Source organism: Humulus lupulus, chromosome 3 (assembly GCF_963169125.1).
Source record: "Humulus lupulus chromosome 3, drHumLupu1.1, whole genome shotgun sequence".
NCBI lineage: Eukaryota > Viridiplantae > Streptophyta > Magnoliopsida > Rosales > Cannabaceae > Humulus > Humulus lupulus.
In genome coordinates, this window is record NC_084795.1 from 281,713,698 (window position 1) to 281,740,944 (window position 27,247).

The 27,247-nt window shown below is 34.3% G+C and overlaps 1 protein-coding gene across 1 annotated transcript; it reads left to right on the plus strand.

The window, feature by feature from the left end:
- Window positions 1-24,864: 24,864 nt before the first annotated feature.
- On the plus strand, window positions 24,865-27,030 carry LOC133824710 (NAC domain-containing protein 87-like). Its single transcript, XM_062257677.1, has 3 exons — window positions 24,865-25,357; window positions 25,447-25,763; window positions 26,013-27,030. Exons 1-3 carry the CDS (start codon window positions 25,147-25,149, stop codon window positions 26,697-26,699), a joined length of 1,215 nt encoding a protein of 404 aa, XP_062113661.1. The 5' UTR covers window positions 24,865-25,146; the 3' UTR covers window positions 26,700-27,030.
- Window positions 27,031-27,247: the final 217 nt, after the last annotated feature.

Below are 27,247 nucleotides of genomic sequence, written 5' to 3' on the forward strand. Positions count from 1 at the left end.
GGTCCCACCCGGACGAGCACCGTCCGGGTGTATAAAGTCCGTCCGACCCGGACGTGTTGGTCCTCGGAGCACAGAAGCACCAGGTCAACCCCGGAACAGACCCAGGACCTAAAATTCCAGGGAAAGCACACTCCAGGTTAAACAAAGCCCCAAGGGCCCCGAATAGAGCAAAGACTAGTCGTTGGTTTCGGTCCCGGCCGTTGGAACCGGGACAAAACCCCCTGCAATCAGTTAGTCGCGACATCCACTTCTTACTGAATGGTGAAAGGAGAAATCTATTAAAAACCAAAGGAAGAAGCAGTGTTCGAAATTAAAGTACAAGCTAAGCTAATTAACAAAAAAAAACGAGGCCGAGACAAGGGCCTACATCACGTCCGCCCGGAGATCCGCATCCTCCCTCTCCTTGGCCTCATACTCGGCGCGCTTCGAGTCGGGATCGGGGAAGATAAGGAGATTCATGTTCTTGTCCTTGCACCAGGCCATATAAATGGCCTCGTTAAAGGTGACATCCACTAAGTTGTCGGCCTCCTCCTTCTCCCAGCGGGTGGTGCCGTGTGCCGTTTTCTCCTGAAGAAGGGAGTCACCCAGCTCAAGAACACGGGCTTTCAAGACCCGGATCTCCTCCTTGTCCTGGACGGACTGTGCCGCCGCCGTCTCCAAGAGAGTCGCCCTTTCGTCAGCCACCTTCGTCGTCCGGGACAACTCCTCTTCCACCCCGGTCTTGGCACGGCAAATTTCCTCGCGCTCCGCCTTCACGCGGGCCAGCTCTTCTTGGAGGCGGGCCGTTTCCTTGCTGATATTCTCCTTGACGATCTCCCTCTGGTTCTCGGCCGCCTCTAATTCCAGCCTGGCCGTCTCCATCTTGAGGGCAAGCTCGGCCATCAAATCGGCACTCCTTTGAGATAACAAGGCAACCTGGAACAAACGAAAGTTAGAAAAAAGAGTCACCATCAACGAACGACTGAAGAACATGAGTTGAAAATTACCGCGGTAGCCTGGTGGCGGAGAGCCTGAGAAATGAACAGCCCGTCCGGATTGGCTATCGTGGCGTACCTCTTCAGCTGGAGGTTAGACATAGTGCTCCCGACCTGATCGAGCAGATCAGCGGCCATGGGGGCAATGTCCTGGCCCAGCTTGGGGCGGAAGCCCGCCTCGGCAGCTTGCCGATCCACGATCGGCTGAGGAGCGCTGAACTCGGCGGGACGATCTGAAAACTCGACCTGGCGACGGATCATCAGGGCCTTGTAAGCGTCGTCTCTCCAGCATCGGCCGCTCTCCCAGGTCCTGTTGACCAACCGGAACTGCTCGTCCCGCAGGGCGGACTCCCCCTCCTCGAGAAGGGTTGGGCGGAGTGGAAGGACAGGCAGAGCAGGGATCTCCTTCGCGGTTAGCCTGCTCTCCCCGTGAGACTCCTCGGCTGTCTCTGACAACGTCGTCCGAGGCCTCTTCCCGAGGTTGCCCTCCCGGGCATCATCTCCAGGGCCCCTCTTCCCAGAGCTCCGGCTTGTGGCTTCGCCCGCTTCCAAATCGATTACCGGGGGCTGGTCCGGGAGACCGTCTGCGGCCGGCTCCATGGCCCGGAGTGGTACAACTGCCAGTGCCTCGTCTCGCCCGGGCGTTGTGCCGGGTTTTTCACTGGTTGGGGGGAGCTCCGCGCCGGCCACGACATTTGACCTCCTGGCCGCCTTCAAGGCTGATCTTTCCTTAATAAGCCTCCTCATCTCGCTGGCCGGGTCAGACATGTTGGAATCCTCTGCAAAAATACAGAAAAACAAAGTTAGTATGATAAGCCGAACGGGAAAGCGCAACAGTAAGAAGAAAGTATAAGCCCGGGACAAACCCTCGTCTAGGCCCCGGGCGAGACTCAATTCCCTTAAAGCAAATGAGTGTATCCGGTCTCCTACGTCGTCCGGGATTAGAAACCCCCCATACTGGAGGAACCCGGACAGGAACATTAGGGTTTCTGATCCTACAGGGATGGGAGACGAGGGCCTCATCTCCCCATCAGCCCCAAACGCGGGGCCCGGCGGCTCTAGCCTATCCCTAACCAAATCCCCAACTTGAGGGGCATAAATTAAGACTAAAGGGGAGTTACCTCGCCCCGATACGCTAGCCCCGGGAGTCCCAACGTTTGGTAGGGCATCTTCGAAAAGCCCTTCCAGCTCTTCCGAGGTGGCCTCTTCCACCGGGGGCTGATTCTTCTTACGCTGGGCTGCGGTGGCCCGCGCCGCTCTCACCACCCCGGTGATGTGGTCAAGGGCTAGTTGCTCCCGGACCTCGACGTTCTTCTCAAACGGGATGCCCCGGAAGCTAGGGACTACAATGGTCTGAGTGGCCGCGAGTAACCCTACTAGCCGGAGGTTTTTGTCGTTGACATAGCCCCCTACGTCCAGATCCTCCGCGGTCAGCTTGTTGTAGAACCTCCTCCTTTCCAGGAGAAAGGCGGTGAGGGGGGTTTGGATGAAGGGACCTGCGACCAGGAAGATACGATGAGAGATGAAAAACGAAAGGGGAGTGAAATAGAGGGTCCGGGGAAGTACTTACCCACTCGCTGGAAGTCTAACAGCAGCGTGGGATTCTCATCGATAAGGAACCCGGATGTCATAAACTAGTAATGCCTGACATCCGGGGGGTGCTTCCAGGTACTGGTAGGAGCCGGATAGCCACTCCGCGGCTGCAGCCTGTAAAAGCCGTCCTGGCTCTTGTCTTTGACGTTGACCTGCGGCACCAGCTTGTAGAAGTACAGGACTTCCGCCGGGGTAGGATCCGCGATTTCTTTCGCGACACAGAACACCTTCCACCCAGCAAGTAGACGGTACGCTTATGGCAGCAGTTGGAATGGTGCGATCCCCACATACGTCAGGAACCGCACGAAGTAATCATGAAGCGGAAGCGTAGCTCCCGCGCTAATGTGGCCGGCACTCCAGGCCCCGAATCCATCCACGGACGTGTGCGCCCGCTCCTCTAACCTGGCCATACGATTGTGAAACAGGCCCGGAGTCGATTCGATGCCCAGCCTCGTCTCCAGGAGCAACATCATCCGGTAGTTCCGGAACAGGTTGGGCGTTACGTCCATCTCCCACCTGTTGCCTTTGGGCGTCTTGGAGCCGGGAACGACTACAGGGGCCCTATTAACCTCCTCTTCGGAGTGAAGTGTGACGCCCGTGGCCATGAGTGACGATCCGGGAACAAAGAAAGAGAGGCCAAGCAGTCAGTACCTGAACCCAATAGAGTCGGTCGAGGTACATGGAGTCTCCTAAGGACTGCTCGGAGTCCCGACGGATCAGGCCCGGGACCCCGAAAAGCCCCGGGTCCCTGATCGGGAGGAAAGGCTACTACGGTCCATCCCTTATCCAGGGATCGTCCGAAACGGTGCCACCCAAACTGGGCGGCCTTCCTAGCAAATTCTAAAGCACGGAGCCTAGGTGCATGCGTCTAGAGAGCCTAGGTTCACAAAATTGACAACAGAATCATAAAATACTTACTGTGTGGTGTCGACGGCTGAAGCTGGCGGTTGTCCGATCGTAAGGACGGCAAAACCTCGTTCTTGAAGTGGCACAGCCGGTAGAGCAGTTCGTCGGCGGGGCAAGTCCGAGAAGCGCCGTCGGGTTGCAGAACGAAAGTTGAGGCCCTGGGAAATAGGCGGTGGCGCAGAACTAGTAAACGGCGAAGTATTTCGTCGGCGAGGTTGGACATGCAAAGCTCTGCGAGCGTTCTGGTTTTTCTTTCTCTCAAGTTGGGTCGGAAATGGAAAAATGTCGAATGCCTGTAGTCTGAGTCTTTATATCAGCCCTCAAATGCTGGCCCCCGATCCAACGGTCAGATGCCTCTTCATCCGACGGGCGAGGATTGCGCAGAGGACATTTATGAGCTCTTTTGTGGTCGGGATCCTCAGCACCTCCGATTCGACGGTCCAGGAGTGGTGGATTTCAAAGGACGCCCCATCCAACGGTCCGCCCCTTTCCAAGGAAATCAATGATGACTCTCCCCGTGCGGATGAGACGCCTCGTGACGTGCGCTGACACCCTAGCCCAGGCCTAGCAGACTTTAAGAGGCCTAGGCGACTCTTCGAGGCCCTCGCAACAATCACATGGCGACATGTGCCGCTATTCTTGAAGCAGGCCAAGGGCAAACGTCCCCGGGATACATCAAATGGTCCGGGCTGGGTAACCTGGCCCAGCCACTGCCTTCCCGCGAGCCTCCTGGCCCTGGCAGAAATTGTGGAGGCAACTTGGCAAGAACCGCGAGGGTGGTGCAACCCTCCATCCGGATAACCGGGATGAAGGCTTGGGGGGTAAATGTTATCCCCATTTCCTCTCAGGGTTTTGGGCCCTCGCCCCGGCCCACGGTCAGAGGGGCCGGTTCGGTATTCGGGCCCAACCCGCGGACTACGGACTGGGCCTGTGCAGAAAGGTCCGGGAAGTACCTCCGGGTTCATGATTCGGCTCGAACGGTCCCGGCACTGTCCGGAGTGCCCCGGATCATCGCGCCCCGCTCCCGGACCCAGAATGGTCCGGGCCCAAACTAAACGCAGCGGGCCCAAGGTAAACTAACCTGGACCGCTTCATCCCCAGGCTATGGGCCAGGCGTCCAGGACACTGTAGCCGCCTCATTTCGCGTGGGTCTTGTCCCCCCATTTTTCACCTGCAGAAAGGGTCTCCTTGGGATTGTCTGCTGGCGTGTCAGGACTGCGCAGCCAAGTACTCTGACCGGTCTTGTCCCCTGAATCTGCCTCGTGATTCGAAGTGGTCAGAGCCAAAGTGCCGTTTTGTCGGGAGAATGCTTGCATCTCAGGGCAACTAATTGGGCCTGAGCTGGTTTGGGCTTGATGTACTATATATCTTTTTAGCTCGGACCTCTACTAGGAAGGCCCCCTGTACACATATTCCAAATGGGCCCGGGTCAGGCCCGGCCCAAACCTGGTGTCCCCCTCATTCTATAAATATAAGTTGTAATGCTCCATAGAAAGGGGAGAGAAAAAGGGCAGAAACTCTGCTGAAATACAGTTAAACAACTCCATTGTAAAAGCTTATTCTAGCTCTAATACAGATTTATATACAGACTCGTGGACTAAGGCTAGTTAACGCCCCAACCACGTAAAAACCTTGTGTCGATCCTCTATTCTCTTTATTATAATCAGTAAATATCCTTATTTAGGATAGTTGCCGAAAATCTCGGTTAACAGTACCCTAAATTCAAATTTAATTAATAAAATATTACCAATTTAATCAAACCGCTGTCAATTATGTAATTTTCAAATTTAAATTTAATTACTTAATTACATATAACTGATGACAGTTTGATCATATTAAATGGTAAAAACGTCAATTTTATCAACAAAAAAAATGACATCAATTTTTCACGACATGTGTGTAATGACTCAATTACTCTAGACTTTGGATCATTAATGACAACTATACATAGATACTAATTCTTTTAATAAAACTTACGAAAACATACATTTGAAATAACATATCTTTATTAAAACTTGTAAAAACAATGTTAAACTTACATAAAATTTAAAGTAGGATATGAGATCTAATTGTTTTAAAAGAAAAACATAACATAATTGTAAATAAAATTGATTACATAATAAAGTGCGGAAAAATACATATAAAACCATAAGTAAAGAAACTTCATCCTCGAATCGAACTCTCGGCCCTTTGATTCCATTCTGCCTCAACACTCATCCCCAAGCTTCCAAGAACCTTTCCCGCTACTAAAGCTATTTTCCTGCACATAAAAACAAAAAGGAGTGAGCCTAATGCCCAGCAAGGAAAATCTAACACATAAATCATATACATCATATTTATATCAACATATACTAAACTGTATCATAACATATACTATAATGGTCATTATTACTTGGGGTCCCATAAACTAAACAAGTCATATGCCCATTAGATTAGTGGGGCTTGTTAGTTGCACAGGTCATATGCCCAAGTCTACAAACATACTTAACATAGCATATTACATAACACATAATCATAAGATAACATTTATCATAACATATAAAATCATATAACATAACACATAAATCCTATCCTATTTTCCTTACCAATCCAAAATTACCGGGATATGAGAACAGAGTTGGGACTTTGGAACACTCCTAAAAATCATAAATGGAAGAGTGAGTATACTAAAGAGAATGAGATGAAAAGAATGGACGAACTATACCATCAAGAACATACTTACCAAAAACCTTATGTTTAAGACCTTAGGTTTCCTAACCAAGAATAAATAATAGAGTTAGGATGTTGAGTAGAAAACTATAAGAATTTTAAGGAAAACAATACAGAAATGGACTAGAGTTTTGGAATACCTTGAAGACTTATATGATCGATCTAAACCTTGAACCGAAATGTGCTATAATCCTTACTTCCCAAGTGTTTGGTAAGCTTATAATGATTAAGCTTATAATCCCCAACCCAAGTGTTTACACTCTATAATAACCTAGCAACTTGCAGCCTCTGAACTTAGCTTAGTGAATGAATAAATGGCTGGGTACTAGGTCCTATTTATAGAGTTTAAGGATGAAAAGATCTTCATTTAACTTGAATAAAAATAATGGCTTTTTAAGTGAAAAATATTTGAATTATCGTTCAGCAGAGGCTGAAGACTCGGTCAGAAAGATGCTGGACTTATCAAGAGGTTAAAGATTAAAAATGAGAACGTTTTCAAAAACTTTCAAAATGCATTGAAGGAGTCGATATATCGCCCCCTGTAGGCGATATATCGCCTGGGCCAGCATGCCCAAGGTGATCGTGCGAAGTTTAGTGTTTTTTGTATCCCCGTGCTGCGACATATCGCCCCCATAGCTGCAATATATTGGCATACGCTGAATATTTAATCACGAAATTGCAAATTTTCAACCTAATTTGAATTGAGTAAACAGCCTTGACTAAGTCCTCTAACGTTTTCAAAGTTGCTGAAAGACCTATGATATTCAGATATTAACCTTAATAAATTTATTCCTCAAAAATACTTAATCATCATTAAACATACACATGACAAGTGCTATTATCTTATTGGGTCTTATCTAAACCTTATAATATAATAAATATTACCATCAATATCAGTCATATTAATCAAACCTTAGGTTAAAATTAATATTCTTAAACTATAGGTTAAACTTAGAAAATCTACAAGTGTTACTATGAGTGTCCAAATAAATCGCGGTCTGAACCAAAAATCCATAGTCATAACAATAATACTACTATTACTATTATACTACTATCTAACTAGATAAGTAAAGTTCTTGGACTCTACAATGTGTCACTCACCAAGCCAATTGGAGGGATCGACACCAAGAGATTCCTCGCACCCATGTAGCTTCTGAGAAGCCCCTCACGGCATATGTTTCCCGAGAAGGCCCTTGGGAGTCTCCTTCTCGAATTCGGAAGATAGAAATCTGCATTTTATAGTAGTGGGGCCTGCAGCCAAGCCAACAATTCAGTACACGTGTCCACCTACCTTTGATCTGATGGTCTGACTGCAATTCAAATTGTTGACCCAAATTGTGCTAAGGAAGTAGTGAGAGGATCACCACTAGCACCCTGGAAAATGCGACATGTGCCAATGAATCATCCTCGTACGACTCCCTTACTTAGCTCAAGGTTTTCACATGTAAATGTCATGCAACCTATGTTGTAATAAGGTCTATTCCCACCTAATTGGGAGTTGAGCCTAGTCATGTAATTCATCGTAATTCATCGCTAGTAATCACTCACTGCATCATAAAGTTAGGGCACTGATAGTTATTTATAAACAAGATAATATTCAAGTGCAAGACAAACCTCTGCCTATTTGTAAACCCCAAAAAAATTTTATCTTCTGCAAGTTCTTCCTCAATACAATGACTCGTGGATTAGGTTTCATTAACAGTCGAACTACGTAAAATCCTGTGTTTTTTTTCTCAGTCTCTAAATCTTGTCATTGACAAAATCTCACGTCAAAACTAGTATTTTTTTAAAAAATAAATAAATAAATCCCTTCTATTTATAATACACAACCTTTTATTATAGTAGAAATTAGATCCAGTAGCCACTATTAGGTAAGTCCTTTATTTTTTATCTACAATTTTAAAGTTTTAGTATAATACCCACTATTTCAATCAATATACCTATTATACCTTTATAATCTGTAGATACTGTTTTTAGAAGAAAACTATGTGGTCAATGGTATTTTTGGAATTGTCTGTGATAAAAATGGGTATAACTAAACTAAAAATATTTAAGAAGTAATTTTAGTTAAAAACTCATTAAACTAGCTAATTTTCAACTTATCCCTTTATTATAAGGGTAATGTGTGGCGCAACCTTATGGGTAAAGGAATGGTCAATACTTTGGTCCAAAAGAGTCTAATACTCATCAGGCCCAGGCCCACGGTTTACATGGGCTAAGGCCTGGTTTTAGATTGACAAAGCCCAATAAGTAATTTTGGTAACCCAAATTAAACTTCTTATCATAACAAATATGTGCCCTTCATATGTTATGATATGAATTTGTTTGTTTGAAATTTGATTTTCTAAATTGTAAATTTTCTCTGACTTTTTTTTTTATAAAAAATACACCAAATTGTCAAGAAATTAGAAATTTGAGGACTTTATTTACATCTAAACTGAAATTTTTGAAAAATTAAGCAGGTCCAACTTGAATAGAGCCTTTAATCAAAAGAGTTCTATAACTTCAAAAAAATATTTTTTTCTTTGTATTTATTAAAATTTGAAAATATTATATTTTATATTAAGTCTTCACCATTTTGGGGACCACCCTAGAACCAACTTGTAACAAGTGATATAGCCTCGAGCTAATAACGTCAGATACTTTGATATAACACTTTATGATACTTAGGTCCCGAAAATTAATTTTATATCAGTAAGGTTCTTAATTTTTTTCAAATCGTATAATTTAGGTTCATAAATGCTATTTTTATTTATTTTTTCCTTGAAAATACATAAAAATTACGAAACAAACAGTGAATCATTCTAAAAATATTTTAACATTTAATTTATGACAATGACAAACATATTATGAGAAAAAATATTTTCATGACATTTTTAAAAATACATAATATTTTTAAATTAAATTAATGTTTCATTAAAAAAATATTACCTACATAGTTGTTTTATAATTAATACTAATAACTATATCAATGCTTATGCTGGTTTATTTCATACTTTTTTAAACTTAATAGTGTATATAAAGTTATTTATGTGCATATATATATTTTTATAAGTTGCATTATAAAAAAAATTACAAAATAAAAATAAATATGTACATGATAAATATTGATAATCTCATGATAGTTCAGTTATTAATATTAAAACAAATATAGGTAAGTGTTGATTGTCTTTTTCGCTATCAATTTAACAACAAAACTTAAATAAAATAATGAATATAAACACCAAGGTTTTACGTGGTTCAAGTTATAAAACAATCATAATCCACGAGTCTTTAGTATTAGAGTTCTTGAAGCTTGGGATGACAAGCCTTAAGTGAGGTTTTCTCAGGTAGCGTATATATTGCTCTGAGTATAAAAGTTATGAACCCTTTTACAATGGTATCCCAGCCCTATTTATAGGGGCTAAAGATCATTAATATCATTATTACAAAAAATTTCTAATTATTTAAGGAGTTAATTGTTATTTAACCCATTTGAATGTTCTAATAAAGGCTGTAGGCTCGTGCATATCGTAGGGGGCCCAATTCGTAGGTTGCAGCTCATCAGCTTTGCAGGAGACACGGTTCTGACACTGTCAGGGTGCGACTGCATGTTTTCCCATATCGGGCGGCGTTGTGGGAAATATCAATTGTCGAGTATACAAACTCGACGGCACTACTTGAGGCACCCAAAAAGTTGTTAGACAATCTTGTGGTGGCCCAAGACTACAGTGATTAACACCTGCCACTCTCTCTAGGCCTGAGGACAAAGCTCCTAGACCTGAAGGACTATTGGATCAAGAAGACAGGAAGACATGTAGGGTGGTCCTCGGAACATGGCTTCGCTTGGAGACATCCACACCTAAAACAAGGAACTTGGATTGCTGGGAGGATACTACACTCCGAGGAGCTCTGAGCAAGCTTTATAGAGCTTCACTATCATCTCGATGGGCTTAATTACTTCTCTAATGACTACCACGTGTCCCACGATGAAATCACAAACAACAATAAGAATTTTTTTAATGAAAAATTAATTTAATTTGTAAAGCTATTAAATATTTTGTAAAATATCATGAAAATAAAAAAAAATCAATATCATGTTTGATATTGTCAAAAGTTAAGTGCTCCAATTTTTTTTAAGATTGATTCACCTGTTTTAATATTTTATTTATGTATTTTGAAAGAAAAAAGAAATAAAAGCATAATTTAGAGACCTAAATGATACGATTTGAAAATGTTGATGACCTAACTAATACAAAATCAACTTTCGGAACCAAGGTGTTATAAAGCGTAAAGAATGAAAACTGCAATCGAAAAAAAAAATCTTTTTATTTTAAGTAAATTATAAAAATACCTTAGCAATTATAACTATATATAAAGGAGCTTTCTTGCTAACTTTATATAAAAAAAAGAGTGTCATTTTAGAGACATTAAAGAAAAGAATATATTGCCAAAAACCCATGAAATTCATAGTGTTGAAAGTCTATTTTCTTTACTAAAAAATAAAGCCCTTTTTTCATTATAAAAGTAAAACGGTTACAAGTTGATATAGCACACATCATAATGTGTGAGATATGATATTATTAGTAAGTAATGGTACGTAAGCATCCCTATAATATGAAATGGGTTTCAAAGTAAAAGCAAAGAGACTTCGTGGCAAAGAGAAGACTCCAAATGCGTAGGATACTACTCATCAACATTACCTTATCCTTAATTTAATTTAATTTAATTAATTTGTTTTAATTTAATTAATTCAAATGTCCATTTCACTAATTTATAATATGTTATCTTCTTTCCCATATATCTCACAACACAACTTTTTGCTTTTCTCCTTTTCTCCTAATTTATTAAACAAACACTTCTTTTTTACCCTTTTACTAACTATTCAATACTTTCTTCTAATTAATAATAGTACCATATTTGTTTTCATTTTCATTTTTATTTTATTTTATCACATCAATTTCATTTTTGCTCTAGCAAGATATTTATTTTTCACTATTTTTCCCAAATTTGACCCTATTCGAATAAAATCAATTAGCTACTCAAATGAATCACTAATGACCTAATAATGAGTTACACTAATTTTGTCTTATTGAATAAATAACCATTAATTGACCAAAATAATATGCTTATCTGTATTCCTCTAATCATTTTTTTTCTTAATAAAAAAATACAATTTTTTTTTTCTTTTCATTTTAAGTATTAAGTATTGGCTTCAATTGGAGTATAACTTAAACATTTAAGTGTGTTTTTTTAATATTAAAAATATAATTATTTAGTGCAACTTTGTGAAGAATTAGTCTGTTGGAAGTTGATGATTGGAATGAGTTAGGAAAAAAAAAACATAAAAAGGAAAATTTCTTTCATATGGGAATGGAATGGAAGGAAGAGAATTTGGCCTGGAAAGCTCTATTGACTATTTAAATGAAAAGGTCAAACATATTGATATTCTAATAAATTAAAAAATAAAAAATAAATAAAAAATCTTCCCCACACCTCTTTTTTTTTGAATGATTATTTCAAGAAAATAAAAATAAAATAAGGGTTTTTTTTTATCGTTATCCCAAAAGGACAACACGACTTTGTTTTTTTTCTTTTTATTTTTTTCTTTATTGATTTTTCTTTATTTTTTATCAATTATTAAACCAACAGAAAATCAGAGGAAAATCCCATGTGTCCTAACGAGAGCCAACTGTCTCATGTCTCGGCCCATGAAACAGTCTCTTACTTTAAGGGCCTAGAAAGTGATAATGGGCCCACTACCACTGCCCTAAGCCTTGTGTCTTGGCACTTCTTTATTTTATTTAAGAATATTATTAGTTTTATATGGGGTTTTTTTTGGCAAAATTATTTATTTTTTAAAGTTATTTTATACTCAAAGTTTTAAAAATATATTCTCATAAGTTAGACAACTAGTCGAAAATTTAGATTGGCAGTCGAAAAATTCAAACAATCGGTCAAATTTTTTAGAAAGCTGGTTGAAAAATTTAGACAACTAGTCAAATTTTAGACAGATGTCATTTTGCAAAAAGTTTGATTTTAATTTTAAAATATTATTAATTTTATATGGGTTCAAAATTGTCTATTTTTTAAAGTCATTTTGCGCTCTAGCCTAATTTTAATAATTATCTGTAAAATGTCATCAAATTAGACAGCTAGTCGAAAATTTTGACAGGTGGTCGAAAAATTCAATAGTCGGTCAAAATTTTTAGATAATTAATTGAAAATTTTAGACAACTAGTCAAATTTTAGACAGAAGCTATTTTCACCAATTTATCTTAATTTTATAAAGTTTTATACTATTTTGGGAATTCTACTTTTTTGTTTAAGTAGGAGTTTGAATCTTCACTTTTAAATAATCACAAACAAAACTTTCTTGTTTTGTGAATTAGTCATAATAAACTTAAAAATGGTTTATATTTTTGTTATACTTTTAATTATTGAGCTAGTGTACTATTTTTTTTACTAACCAATCAAAACAAAATAAAGAAACCCAAAATTATAAAAATCTTGGTATTAAATAATCATATTATTTAAGTTTTGGAATGATATAATTAATATTTTGAAATGATAATAATAATAATTTTGTGGGACCCACTTGGTGCTGAACCCCCTCCTGCACTCTTGTTGTGTTGTTAGTGTGAAAAAAATTAAGCTAAGCTTGAAGATAAAACAAAAAGAAAATATAATATAAAATAAATTAAAATAAAATAAAATATAAATCAAAGGATTGAAATTTAAGATTGAGTGGAGTGGGAATGATGTCATCCCCTGAACTTGTGGTGATTATTAATATTATTATTATTATTTTATTAAGACATTGAATGGATTAATTAGTGTGAATAATATATTAATACAAGTTCATGACTTTTTGAACCAAACAGGAAAATCTCCGTGACATCACGGTCATCTAATCCAACGGTTGAGATTCACCCATGAACGTCAAACATCGCCACGTAGACCGTTGTAGAGATTATGCTTTTTGGGTGTGCAGCAAATATATAACACATATGACCAAATCAATGATTAAAGAAGAAGCTTCAACTTGTACAATTATTTGCTTGAAACCATTTTGATATAATTTAGTTGTGAATTTCTTAACAATTTCAAATCATTATAATTCAAATAAACCCCACTAACCTTTATCAACTGCTCCCACGCTGCATCACGCGGTTTAAAACTGTACTGCATGTTATGGTTCGGTATGATGTTGTTCGAAGTCTTATGTTGTGTGGTCCACTTCAGTAGCTTTAAACCATTACGCACGTACCGCGAATATCCCTAGTGCCAAGAGTTCGAGATCATGTGTTTAAACCATAATGCATCACGCGGTTTAAAACTGTACTGCATGTTATGGTGCGGTATAATGTTGTTCGAAGTCTTATGTTGTGTGGTCCACTTGAGTGGCTTTAAACCATAATGCACGCACCGCAAATATCCCTAATGCCAAGAGTTCGAGATCATGTTTTAAACCATAATGCACGCATCACACGGTTTAAAACTGTATTGCATGTTATGGTCCGGTATGATGCGGTTCGAAGTCTTATGTTGTGCGGTCCACTTGAGTGGCTTTAAACCATAATGTACTCACCGCAAATATCCCTTAGGGGGTGTTTGATATGAGGTAAAGTAAATGTGGGAATGAGAATCTAAAATTCTTCCTATGTTTGGTTCAAATTTTAAGGGAATAAAGTTAATAATTTGTGTAAGTCTCACATGTATTTTAAAGGTAAAGTGAACCATTTTGTACACAAGAGTTTAATATTACCTCCATCCTAAGTCCCTCTACACTTTTCAAGACAACTCAACTACTCAAAACAAACACCCCTTAGCGCCAAGAGTTCGAGATTATGTTTTAATATATATATATCAGACTTAAGATTGCGAGCAAAATTTCATCACAATCTCGTTTGGTTTACAATTATCTGATCAACAATTATTATGAACAAACGAGACTTTGTTTCCAAAAGTAAGACAAAGTCCAAAACCTAAGATTACTCAGATAATCAAAAGTTAGTGATGATTATATAGTGATGAAATGTAGGGCTAATATAATAAGATAGAACTTGTTTGAAGTAAAAGGATCAAGGACACCGCTATTAAAAGTGTCACTATAATTTATTGGTTCTTTTTCTTTAATCATGATCATAGTGTTTTGTGGATAATATATTCTCAACTTGTACTATAATGTTTATATATATATATATATATATGGATGAGGTAGAGAGTATCGTCATGAAAATGTAAGGTAGAGAGGAAATGAGGGAGAATATTTGGGTGGTGGGTGGTGGAGGGTTCTTTGCTTTGCAGCTTCACATTCTTCTCATTTTGTAGTGTGTAATAAAGTCAAATAGTTTGGAAGGACGGTAGTAGAAAAATAAAAAAATATAGAGAATTTCTCACTTTAAGCCCTATCCCTGGGGCTCTCAGTATTCTCGACCCTTGAACAGTTTTCGGCATGATTTTTTTTTATGATCGTGTATATTGTAGCTATTTAGAGCATCGGCGCGGTTTTTAGAAAATTCTGAATAGTTTATAGTACCGAAAACTAGGTTCAAACATGTTGTTGCACGCGTGACTAATTTTTTTTATGCGCGTGGAAAGCAACATGTTTGAACTTATTTTTCGGTACTGTAAACTATTCGGAATTTTTTGAAATTTGTAGGATGCTCTAAACAACTACAATATACACGGTCATAAAAAAATCGCGCCGAAAACTGTTCACGAGTCAAGAATATTGAAGAGCCTCACCGATAAAGCTTAAAATGAAGACCATATAAGAGAATTGTCCAATATATATATATAAATAAATTAAGAAAATGAATTATTAAGGTAACATTTTTTGGAGCCTTAAATTTCAATCCAATTCCCTAATTAAGTCCATACTAATATCATATACCAATCTCAATTCCAAATCCTTTTCTCTCATTACTTAAATAGTGGTATACATATATACTTGGTCATTTTCCTACTCATTTCCCTCTTTCATTAATGGTGGGCCCCACACGTTTCTTATATATTTTTTTTTATGTTGCAAAAAAGGGTTTTATTTATTTACTTTCAATTTTTTTTAATTAATTTATAACTTATATATTAATGGTGCAACAAGTGTCCCTACTTTGTGGTGACTTTTCTCAACTTCAATGGCAATATATTGACCCCTAATTCCTAATGTCCAAGGTTTGTAGAAAAGATGGTACAAAAAGTTAATATCCCTAAGCATAATTATAAAGCAAATTAGAATTGGTTTAGTGCTATATTAAGTAAATTGTTATTTTACAAGCATACATTCATATAAATATAAATATTAATTAGATTTATAACACTAATTGTGTATGGATTGATATGGTTAGTATAAATTGACAAATTTTAGTTGGTGACTATCACAAAATTTATGATTGATGAATGATTACATCTAGATAATAATGACATTCTACTCACTACCTCAATGTGTGCATAATACATTACAATGAGACATATATAAATATATATATATTTATAATAATGATATGTACACCCAAAATATGCACCCAAGCATTACACACAGTGATATGTCACTGTTTTTTAAAATAGTGTGTCCCAATTTTAATAAATGTGATTGGCTATGCCAAACTGCCATATCACTGTATATAATGTTTGGGTGTATATTTTGAGTGCACATATCATTACTCATATATATATATATATTGAGAAGATTAATTATGTTTGATAAATTACAATTGTCCATATATAACTCATATTATAAATTAATATATTTTAAAATTTTAATCATACATAGTTTTTTTAAACAAAAAATATGTTTCTTTGAAAATATCAACTATTGATAATTATTACAAATGTTGGTATATTATGACTTACAAATGTTATTAACAAGGTCATTATTTTGGCTAATTTTCCAAAAGTCTTGTAGTATTTTATTTCAAAAAATAAAATAAATATATAATATTAGTTGGATCATGCCATGTTTTTAATAGTAGTGATAATAATATGATAACAATGTTATATAAAGTCCAAATAATTTTTTTACAAGCATCCAAAATCACCATCTTTCTATTTGGGTGAAAGTAAATTTTAATATTGGTACTTGTAGTCAAATCAAGATTGATTATAAGCTTGATTAATTAGATTAATTTTTTTATTATTAGAATGTGAATTTTCAAATTTGGTTACTATTATTTTCTTTTGTTCATTGTCTTGATAAGGATATCTTCATAAATGTGGTTGAACTTTTTACATTTGTCTACTTCAATAAATTTCAAATTTCTCATATTTTCACATAAGAAAATCAGGCTTAATAATAAATAAAATAATAATAAAAAAAACTTTATTTGATGGACTAATTTTTTTTCCCTAATGATTTTGATATATAGACCTAGTTTTTTCCTCATTAGATAGTTTCCACTTGTACAATACAATAATACTCTTTTTTCTTCTTTTAGGTTTTTCTCACTAAATTTTTCATTTTTTTTCTTGAGAAATCTACATATTTAGAGAAATTGGTAAAAAATGCCTATTTTTTAAAATCATGTTGCACTCTAGTCTAGTTTTCATAATTCTTTGCAAAATGACATCTCTTTAAAATTCGACCAAGTGTCTAATATTTTCGACCGACTGTTTGAATTTTTCGACCACCTGCCTAAAACTAAGCTAGAGTATAAAATAACTATAAAAATAGACAATTTTGTCAAGAGACCCACATATTTATCCATAACCATACAACATTATTGTTGTATTTTTTTTTCTCATTCATAATATCTCTAATTGAATTTTAAAAATTAAAAAAAATTATTATTTATTTATTTATATAAAAAGAAATGATAGTAAAGTAGAGCCCACAAGTAAGGATGATGAGTGTGGATGATCTAGTTGGCAAAACTTGGAGCAGAGGATTAAAGGCGTAAGCATTTGGAATCTTTACCAATTCATTATTATTATTAGCTTACTAGACTACTTTTGTTGCCACGTCATCTTTTGTCCTTTGGATAATCTCGACACGTGGATGATGAATCCTATTGGGACCCACCTCATCACATCATTTTACTACTCACTCCTCTAACCAATTATTTACCACCTCCTCCTAGTATGACAAGAGTAATCATATCTGCGCCAAATTAAAATAGAGTTATATTTTAGGTCTTTTTGCCAAGAATAACTTTTTTTTTTTTTTTTATAGTGATTTTGCAATCTAGACTAGTTTTAATAATTTTTTATAATATAGTCTCTCATAATTTAGATAATTAGTTGAAAATTTAGGTAGGTGGTCAAAAACTTCAAACAGGCAGTCGAAAATTTTAGACAACTGGTCGAATTTTAGACAGAGACCATTTTGCAAAAAATTATCAAAAGTAGTCTCTCATAATTTAGATAATTAGTTGAAAATTTAGGTAGGTGGTCAAAAACTTCAAACAGGCAGTCGAAAAATTTAGATAACTGGTCGAATTTTAGACAGAGACCATTTTGCAAAAAATTATCAAAAGTAGTCTCTCATAATTTAGATAATTAGTTGAAAATTTAGGTAGGTGGTCAAAAACTTCAAACAGGCAGTCGAAAATTTTAGACAGCTGGTCGAAAAATTTAGACAACTGGTCGAATTTTAGACAGAGACCATTTTGCAAAAAATTATCAAAAGTAGGTCAGAGTGCAAAATCACTTAAAAAAATGTTATTTTTTTCCAATTTCTCTACATTTTATCGAAATACATATTTGGTACCCTATGTTTTTACGAATACTTATTTAGTATTTTGTAATTTGAAATCGTACATATTTGTTAACTTTAACTCAAATTTGATTAATAAAATTTTATTAGTATAACCAAACTAACCTAATTTATATGAGTTTCAAATTCAAATTTAATTACTTAATTATATATAATTGAAGACAGTTTTGTCATATTGATAAAATTTTATTCAAATATGTATGATTTCAAATTTCAAAATACTAAATCAGCATTATTGAAGAGATATAAAATACTAAGTTTATATTTCGATAAAATATAAGGTACCGAGTAATTATATACCCACCAAAATATTATGTTAAACATAATATTTTTATTTAACCAATCAAATTTGTTCAAGACAGAACGTATTAATTTAAAAATTAGTAATGTAATCTTTTGATGCACGTATCGTTATAATTCATTTTATTCATTAATTATAGTTTATTTTTTTATAATCCAATCCTATTTCAATTTCAATGCAAACATGATAATATTTTTTTAATGTATTAATTTTTTATTTTATCACTGAAAAAAAAACAAAAAGTGGGCATAAAGTTGGTGAATTCCTATGTCGGCGCCGGAATCTTTACCTTAGGTTTTTTTTTTTCCTTAAAAAAATATAATTAATTTAATGATTTAATTTATAATTATTTAATGTTTTTTTATTTTTGTTGGTTTCAGGGAAAGTGGAAAACCAAACCAGTTGCTTGTGGCTTGTGTACATGTGTCTCGGCCAAAGCCAGCCAATATATGAGCCCTTTTTTATTTAATTTAAAAAGCAAAACTAAAAAAAAAAAATTATAAATCATTAAATTAACAAAATAATAGCCACTAATCTATTGTTAATACATAATTTGTTTTATATAATCATTGTCATAGTCTAACGGTATTACATACTTTATTTAAAAAAAATTGTAGTAGAATTTAGAGGTGAATGCTAAAATTTGATGATATATAATTAGTAATTAGTAATTAATAAATAATTTTTATAAATTTTTAGGTGGCAACAATTAAAAGAAAAAGACCAAAATTGTTCAACTGGACAAAAAACAGAAATATTAGTATTTAAAGTGGAATTTTTTTATTTATTTTTGGTCACTCTTGAGTCATTTACCATAAATTAATACATTACTTTGTATAATAATTACCAAACTGTGGGCTGATTATTCACCGATTTTTTTTTATTTTTTTTTCATCCACAATTAAAATACTATATATAAAAAATTATTGGTAAAAATAGACATTTTTTTAATGCCAATTTCAAGGGCTGATTTTTTTTTATCATTATCTTTATTTTGTCATTATTAAAATTTTTACTCTTTAATTTGGTCTCCTCTAATTTTTTTTTGCTATATAAATATCAAATAGCATTCTCTACAAAATGTGAAATGTGTACAACATAATAAAAATAATTCATTTTATAAAAAAATTGGTATGTAGTTTTATACATGACATGAGATAATGTAGAGATACATAATGTAATGGTAAAAACTAAACACTATTTTTACAATCGTATCAGGTCCAATAAAATAGACAGACGAGTCAGTCTAGTCTAAAGTGATCCGATGTCTGTGTTACTGTAGCACTTAAGGCCCAAGGTAATCAAACGAGCTATCCAATTGACGAGATTCCAGGGCGAGACTTGGAAGGAGTCAGGGGGAGCGTCACTTGAGAATTCTCTATAAGAAAAATGAGAGGGAGTCTTCAGAGGGGGAAGATATCGAATACTAAAACTGATCACTCGTACTAAGCGAATTGAACCAGTCTATCGACCCAGTCATTGTCCTCAAGCTCCGTCGTCATCATTGTTTCTCTTACTTTTCATTTATCTTTATTGATTATTAGATCTACTCTTCTATCTTATTACTCTCCAACAATCCGACTGCTTTGAGTATCGGAATCCCTTTGACTGATACTCCACCGGTGCTCCCAATTAAACTCTTCTCTTTCTCTTTATTCTTGACAGATTATTTGTGCCCGTTTAATTAATTATAGTAAATCGCATCTACACATAATTGAACAAAAAATGTTCATTTTCCCATAACTTGAATTTTGGGGACATTATTAGACAAAATGTACTACTACTAATGCTACTCCACTATATATGGTACAATTTTATTATTACCAAATCACATGCATTGTAATTATTTGGTGATATTTATTTAATCATTATTTATGTATATTTATAGTGAGCTGTTATATATCACTTGACTATTTTATTACTCATCATCACATCATCGTTTTATACGTGTGTTTTATGTATATGACAATTAAAATAAAATAAAAAATAAAAAACTAAACAATTTTGACTCATCATTATTTATAACTCACATGTATATACCACTTAATTTCCAGCTAATAAATTAAATAAACAATTTTTGTTTACACAATGAAAAAAAAAATTCATTGTTCAATTATTATTTCGGAGAAAGTTCAAGGATAAAAATAATTAATATTGTTGTTATTTTCTTCATTGGGGTCCAATTTTTTTTTTTTTTTTGAATTGTTACAATTGTATCAAAGCTGGAAAGGATTTTCTAATAATAATAATTCACAAGTCCACCATTGACAATGGATGTTTTTTTTAGCAGTTTGTTTAACTAAAATTCTCATAATTACTGAAATAAATAAACAAACTTAATCACTAATTAATATTGTTGAATTTTGTGCTTAAACTTGACCATAAAAAAAAGTGACCCCATTTATAATAAATGGTTTTATCTCACTATTTTCTATTTATTTATATATTTAATGGAATTGGAATATATGACTTGGCTTGGATTGGTGGGAAAATTAAGCTATATTTTCTTATTAAGAGCATGTTGTTATTATTTTTATACACATATTTATTTATTTGTATATGTATATCGATTTTAAAAGATATTAAAAAAAATTGAAATTTAGTAAAAAGTTTGGTTTTGAAACTTCTTGGAAGCTGCATATATACGTAGATTTAGTCTAAGTCTCAAAGTGAATAATCTAGAAATATCTCTTCTATTCATATACCTTAAAAATACAAGAAAATAAAGATGAAAACTGCCATTTGTTTGAATAATTTTTTGCAGTAATGAATAATTTTAACTATATATAAAGCTCACGAATTTGGTGTCAAAGTACAATTTTTTTTTTTTTTTTGTAATTTTTCTGAAATGTACAAGCATATATATGATTAATATAGAAATTTAACTTTAAACAAAAAAATAAAAGTCACCCTTCTTTAATTTGCACATATTATATTTGTATCCAAAAAGAAAGTACAGAAAATATTTACTATAGAAATAAAAGAAAATGCCAAAAATACTTCTTTGGGATAATTAAAAAATCCGTTTATAGCAAATATATATATATATATATATTTATGAGATTTTTTTCATAAATATGACTTTTTAGCCATTAATATACAAAAATATGGTGATTAAACTTTTTTTAGTTTGTATGGACAAATTTAATTAAAAAAATCAGATTATGGGAAAAAAATGGATTAATAATGATTTTTTTACAAAAATATAGGAAAAAAATCCCATAGAAGGGAATAAGAGTTTTAAAAAGCCATAAAATAATACTTGTAAAAAAAAAGACATATTTTTGAAAAATTTATTAAAAAACCCATATAAAATGTAATTTTCACTATATTTATCTAGTTGGGTTTATAACTTTTTGGACCCTGTGTTTTGTCCCATTACCTGTTTGGACTTTGTGTTTTGACAAATTATTTTTTGGACCATGTGTTTTGTAAAATAGTTAAAATAAAACCCTAAACTCAATTTTGATGAAGAAAAAATTGAATATAACAATACATTTTTTAAGCAGAATGATTTTATTTTTGTTCTGAATTGTTAGCTTGGTAAATTATTTGTGATTTTAGTTGATAAAAACATTGACAAAAATCGAGTTTAGAGTTCTATTTTAACCATTTTACAAAACATATGGTCCAAAAAGTAATTTGTCAAAACACATGGTCCAAACAAATAATAGGACAAAACACATGGTCTAAAAAAGTATAAACCCATCTAATTATTTTATATAATAGACTTTTTTCAAAAGTAACATTTATTTGATACACTCGACACCTAATCTAAAAAAAATAGTGGTATTCTCATGCTTCCAGTTGAGAATGATTTCAAAATTTTATTGGTATTACAAGTAGAACAGAAGATGAACTTGCCTATTATTTTTCGATGATTATCCAAAGACTTTACTAGTACCAGATGCCTTATTAGCCTCAGGAAAAGAGTGTCCTGTCCCACTTCGAGAGGAAATATTTCAACCTAATTACAACAGCAAGTGAGATTCGTTCATCAGACGACTAACAAAAGAGTCACATAAGATGAACTTGCCTATTATTTTTCGATGATTATCCAAAGACTTTACTAGTACTAGATGCCTTATCAGCCTCAGAAAAAGAGTGTCCTGTCTCACTTTGAGAGGAAATATTTCAACCTAATCACAACAACTAGTGAGATTCGTTAATCAAACGACTAACAAAAGAATCACAGAAAATTCATCCCTCGATATCGTATTGAAATCTTCTTTAAATTGAAATGACATTTAAAAAAAATTGTTTATTTAACCCTAATTCGTTTAATTTGTATACAAATTTGACATATTTTCTTCAACTTTTGACTTGTGGGAAGCTAGGGCTACCACATTGAATTGGATGAATATTTTTGTGTGGTAATTTCGTCATTCCACTTGTGAAAGAAATTGCATGTGTGCTTCCATTCCATCCATAATGACCAAATATCATTAATTTGTACATATAAATATCAAAAGTCGTTTTTTTTTTTTTTTTATTTAGGATAAGAGAAAATATGAAAAAGTCTTTTGGAGACGCGTTTAGGAGCCAGCTAGATAAATCAAAGCTCAAAAAGCCAAGCCGTGTATACATATAGGGCCGCCGCATAAAGCAGTGGACCACTCTTAATATTATATATTTATTTATTTAATTATATTATTATTTTTCACATTGTTATCCTATTTATTTCTTACTGTTACTATTCAAACCTTTCACATTTCTAATGCACAATAATACATACGTGGCAATTGTTATTATATAATTTAAAAAAAAAAATTATTAGGGCAACTCCAATCCAAACACGAAAGCTTTTTTGGTACTGGTTCAACACTAAAATAGTAAAATTTTAACACCATATATTTTTCATTTCAAGCGTAAAAGTTACACAAATTAAAATAGTATATATATATTTTTTTATTTATAAAATATTAATATAAAAGGCAAAGAAAAAAATGCATTATGTCATTGCTACAGTATGACGGAATACTGTAGCATTTGACCAAAATGCTGCGATGTTTGTCGTCCTATTGGAATTCAATTGGTGTGAATTTCAAACCAAAATGCATATATGTAGTTCGGTTGGAGTTCGGATGTTAGAGAAGAGTTTATACTATTCGTTTTCAATAATTACAAACATGATTATCTATCTTGTAAATTAGTCAATAATAAACTAAAATTTTCATTGTTTGAAAATTGAATTTGTGGTAAGAGAAAGATGTAAAATGAGGATTGAGTTCCAAATTATTGAGTTGAATATATAGACTAAATAGTATTATTAGTAATTGTTTAAAATCGAAGGTCCAAACTGATATTGAAAAATAATTGAGAGAAAACTCAAAATTGAATAAACCAAACCAAGCTAAGAATCTATTTTTGACAAAATAATGTAGTAAAAAAATTAAAAAAAGAGGTGAGGAATTAGGTTGAATAATAATGTAATTTTCCAAAAGATAGAAAGGAAGTTGAGAAAGTTTCTATGGGAATGGTTGAACAGCTGAATAGAGAGACTTTATGATAAAAGTTCCAAACCAAATTACAGGTTAGGTTTAAAAATAAAATATAAAAACAAAAATTAATGTGAAAAGTAGTATATTAACTACACATATATCTCTAATAAAATATAGGGTTCCACTAACACTTTTATAAAATAAATAAATAAATATTTAACGGTTTTGTATACCATTTATTTGCAATTTGATCCTCAAAGTTTTGAAATTTAGAATCCTCTAGCAATTAAAATCTTTTATGATAACTATAGTTAAAAAAAAAAGTAATGGAAAAAAAATTGATCTTGCTACGACTGTTTTTGTAGTACAATAGAAAAAAAAAAGTCAATCAATTTAAAGGATAGAAGAAAGAAAAAAAATATGTATAATTTTCTTTAATTATTTTGGCAAAAAAAATGCCCTAATTGCTAAGGAATTAACTTAGTGGGATGGGCCCGTGGGGACCCGCCCTTAATGGGGCGGGGAATTCCCATTTAAATGGGGAACGTGGCAGGGATGAAGATAATTTTGAATCTCCGAATGTTAAATGGGGCGGGTGCGAGGATGACACTCCCTTCCCCGACAGGACATCGTTTAAATTATTATATATTTTTATAATAGTTTATATGTATTTTATATATATTTTTTTATATGTTATTGTAATATATTAGTAATTTTTTTAATATTTTAATTTTTATTTGGGATAATATTAACTATTTTAAATCACAAATTTACATATAATTAATTATGTTTATTAATTTTATAAATAAATAGGTTTTTTATTGGGATTCCCTGCTCCATCCCGACAAATACGGGGCAGGAACGGGGGAGCTTTCTCCGCCAATTCCCTGTGCATCACTAGAATTAAGATCTTAATTGTCAAAATTAAAACTATAAGGACCAAATGGTAATAAACATTATAATTGAAACAAAGACCAAAAAGTCAAATTAAAAATAAAAATAAAAAGGTTTTCTCCTTTATTTTGAATTAATTAGGAATTTGTTAATAATTTTCACATTGATTTTCAAAGAGGTAGATAGTAAGATGGCTGAGAAGCCACACCCACATAATCACAAAGGACAAACCAATTTTAAATAAATAAATAAAAATAAAAATAAAAATAAATAAAAAATAAAAAAAAATAAAAATAAAAATAAATAAAAATAAAATATGGCTTCCTGAGTAAGTGCCTTGCAGACCACGGATCTTTCATCGAAGAATAAAGAGAACTAAGAAGCTTAGCTGTTTGAACCAGAAGAAGAAGAAGAAGACGACGAAGAAGACGAAGAAGCCTCCTCTTCTCTCTCTATATAAACCCTTTCTCTTCCCTTTTCTCCACTTTCTTTTAACACTTCTCTCCTCTTTTCCAATTCAAATCAAATCAAATTCTCTCTCTCTTTTTGTTAGTTTCAGATTCTCATTCTCTCATAGTCGTTTTCCTCAATTATTCATAATCCAAATACCAAATATATATATATATAGTTGCCATGGAAGAAGGTTGTGTGGCTGCGAGCAAAGGTGGATCGTCGTCGGTTGAAGATCGGGACCTGATCGATCTGCCGCCGGGGTTCCGATTTCATCCCACGGACGAAGAGATCATTACTTGTTATCTCACCGAGAAAGTCATGAACAGTAACTTCGTCGCTAGTGCCATTGGCGATGCTGATTTGAATAAGTGCGAGCCTTGGGACTTGCCCAGTAAGTCATCTCGAAATCTTGTTGATTAGTTATCTTTTTTTTTTTTGATTAGTTGATTATTGACTAATTGTGTGTGTTTGAATTTGCAGAGAGAGCGAAGATGGGTGAGAAGGAGTGGTACTTCTTCTGCCAAAGAGACCGGAAGTACCCCACCGGAATGAGAACCAACCGGGCGACGGAGTCCGGCTACTGGAAGGCCACCGGGAAAGATAAGGAGATTTTTAAAGGGAACATTAAAGGGTCTTCTTCTTCTTCTTCGTCTTCTTCTTCGTGCCTTGTTGGGATGAAGAAGACTCTGGTGTTTTACAAGGGAAGAGCCCCAAAAGGAGAGAAGTCTAACTGGGTCATGCATGAATACCGTCTCGAAGGAAAATTCTCTTACTACAATCTTCCAAAATCTGCTAAGGTAAACTATAAATCATTTCTCTGATCATCTTGATAATTCTTTTACATGATCAAGATCACGGTGACGATGACGATGAAATCTTTTTGATATTTTTTGAAATAGTACTTTATGTGTTTGTTGAAAGTTTGCTTTCATGGGGTCCTTTTTTTTTTTTTATCTTTGCTTTATTAGTTGTGTTATAAAAGTTTATTAAAGAAGCTTTTACTACTTAATCATCTTTAATTAATTATATGTAATTTTTTTTTTCAGGATGAATGGGTTGTGTGCCGAGTTTTCCACAAGAACATGGGAAACAACAACAACATCAACAAGAAAATGAATAATTTCAGCCCAAATATTATTCCTCATGGCTTGTTGAGAATCAACTCTCTTGGAGTTGATGACATGTTGGACTGTTCAAATTCACTCCCACCTCTCACCGATGACCCTCCGCCGTACAATCCCACCACCACCACCAACACCACCACCACCACCAACTACGCAAACGACAACCATTTCAGACAAACGACATCTAACTACTTCTACTACTCACCATCCCAACAAAACCCGGCCAATATTTCTAGCTTCTACTCTCAACACATGATGATCCCAGTCCAAAACTCCTTACCCTACAACAACACCAATTTCTTTCAAGGAAATAACAATAACAACAATCCCAATCTGGGTTATGATCATCATCATCGTCTGGACCATTGCAAGGTGGAGCAATTCTCTAATAACATGTCTAATCACGAGTCACTGGTTAGCGTGTCTCAGGATGATACTGGTCTGAGTACGGACAACATGAACAATAACACGACAGAGATTTCTTCTGTCGTTTCTCACAAGCAAGCTGATCATATGGAGAACAGTACTGCTACTAATACGCCGTCGTTTCATGTTGGACTCATCTCGGGATTTGACGATCAAGATGCTGTGTTCTGGGATGGCTTGTGATGATGATATACTACTGATCAAGATTACTTTTTTAACACGTAGAGATTGATTATGATCGTTTGATGAATAGGGAGATCGAGGTGTGTACGTACGTACTGCTAGCTCTACATGTTTTTTTTCTTGATTATTAATTAGTTGCTTAATTACTTCATTTCTTAATTATTAGGTGATTTATATACATATCCATGATCACCATATCATGTGATCATAGATATGTATTTAGTCAGAAAAAAAAAGGGCTTGCTTTGATTATTTGGATCATTACACATGACTTAATTAATTCATACACACTTGTATATATCATATATGATGATATTATTGTTATTTTTATTTGAGTTTTTTTTACAAGTACAGATCATTTTTACTTGTTGAGCTAGACATATATACAAAGAAGAGAAAAGATTTCATGAATATTATTGTTCACTTCATGTAAATCTATTCTTTCATTATAATAGTGATGATTTTTTTCCCTTTTTATTTTTTGTTTAGTTGTGCCAGTTTATTTTGTAAAATTATTCATTATTATTAATTCATATTGCTACAGTTTG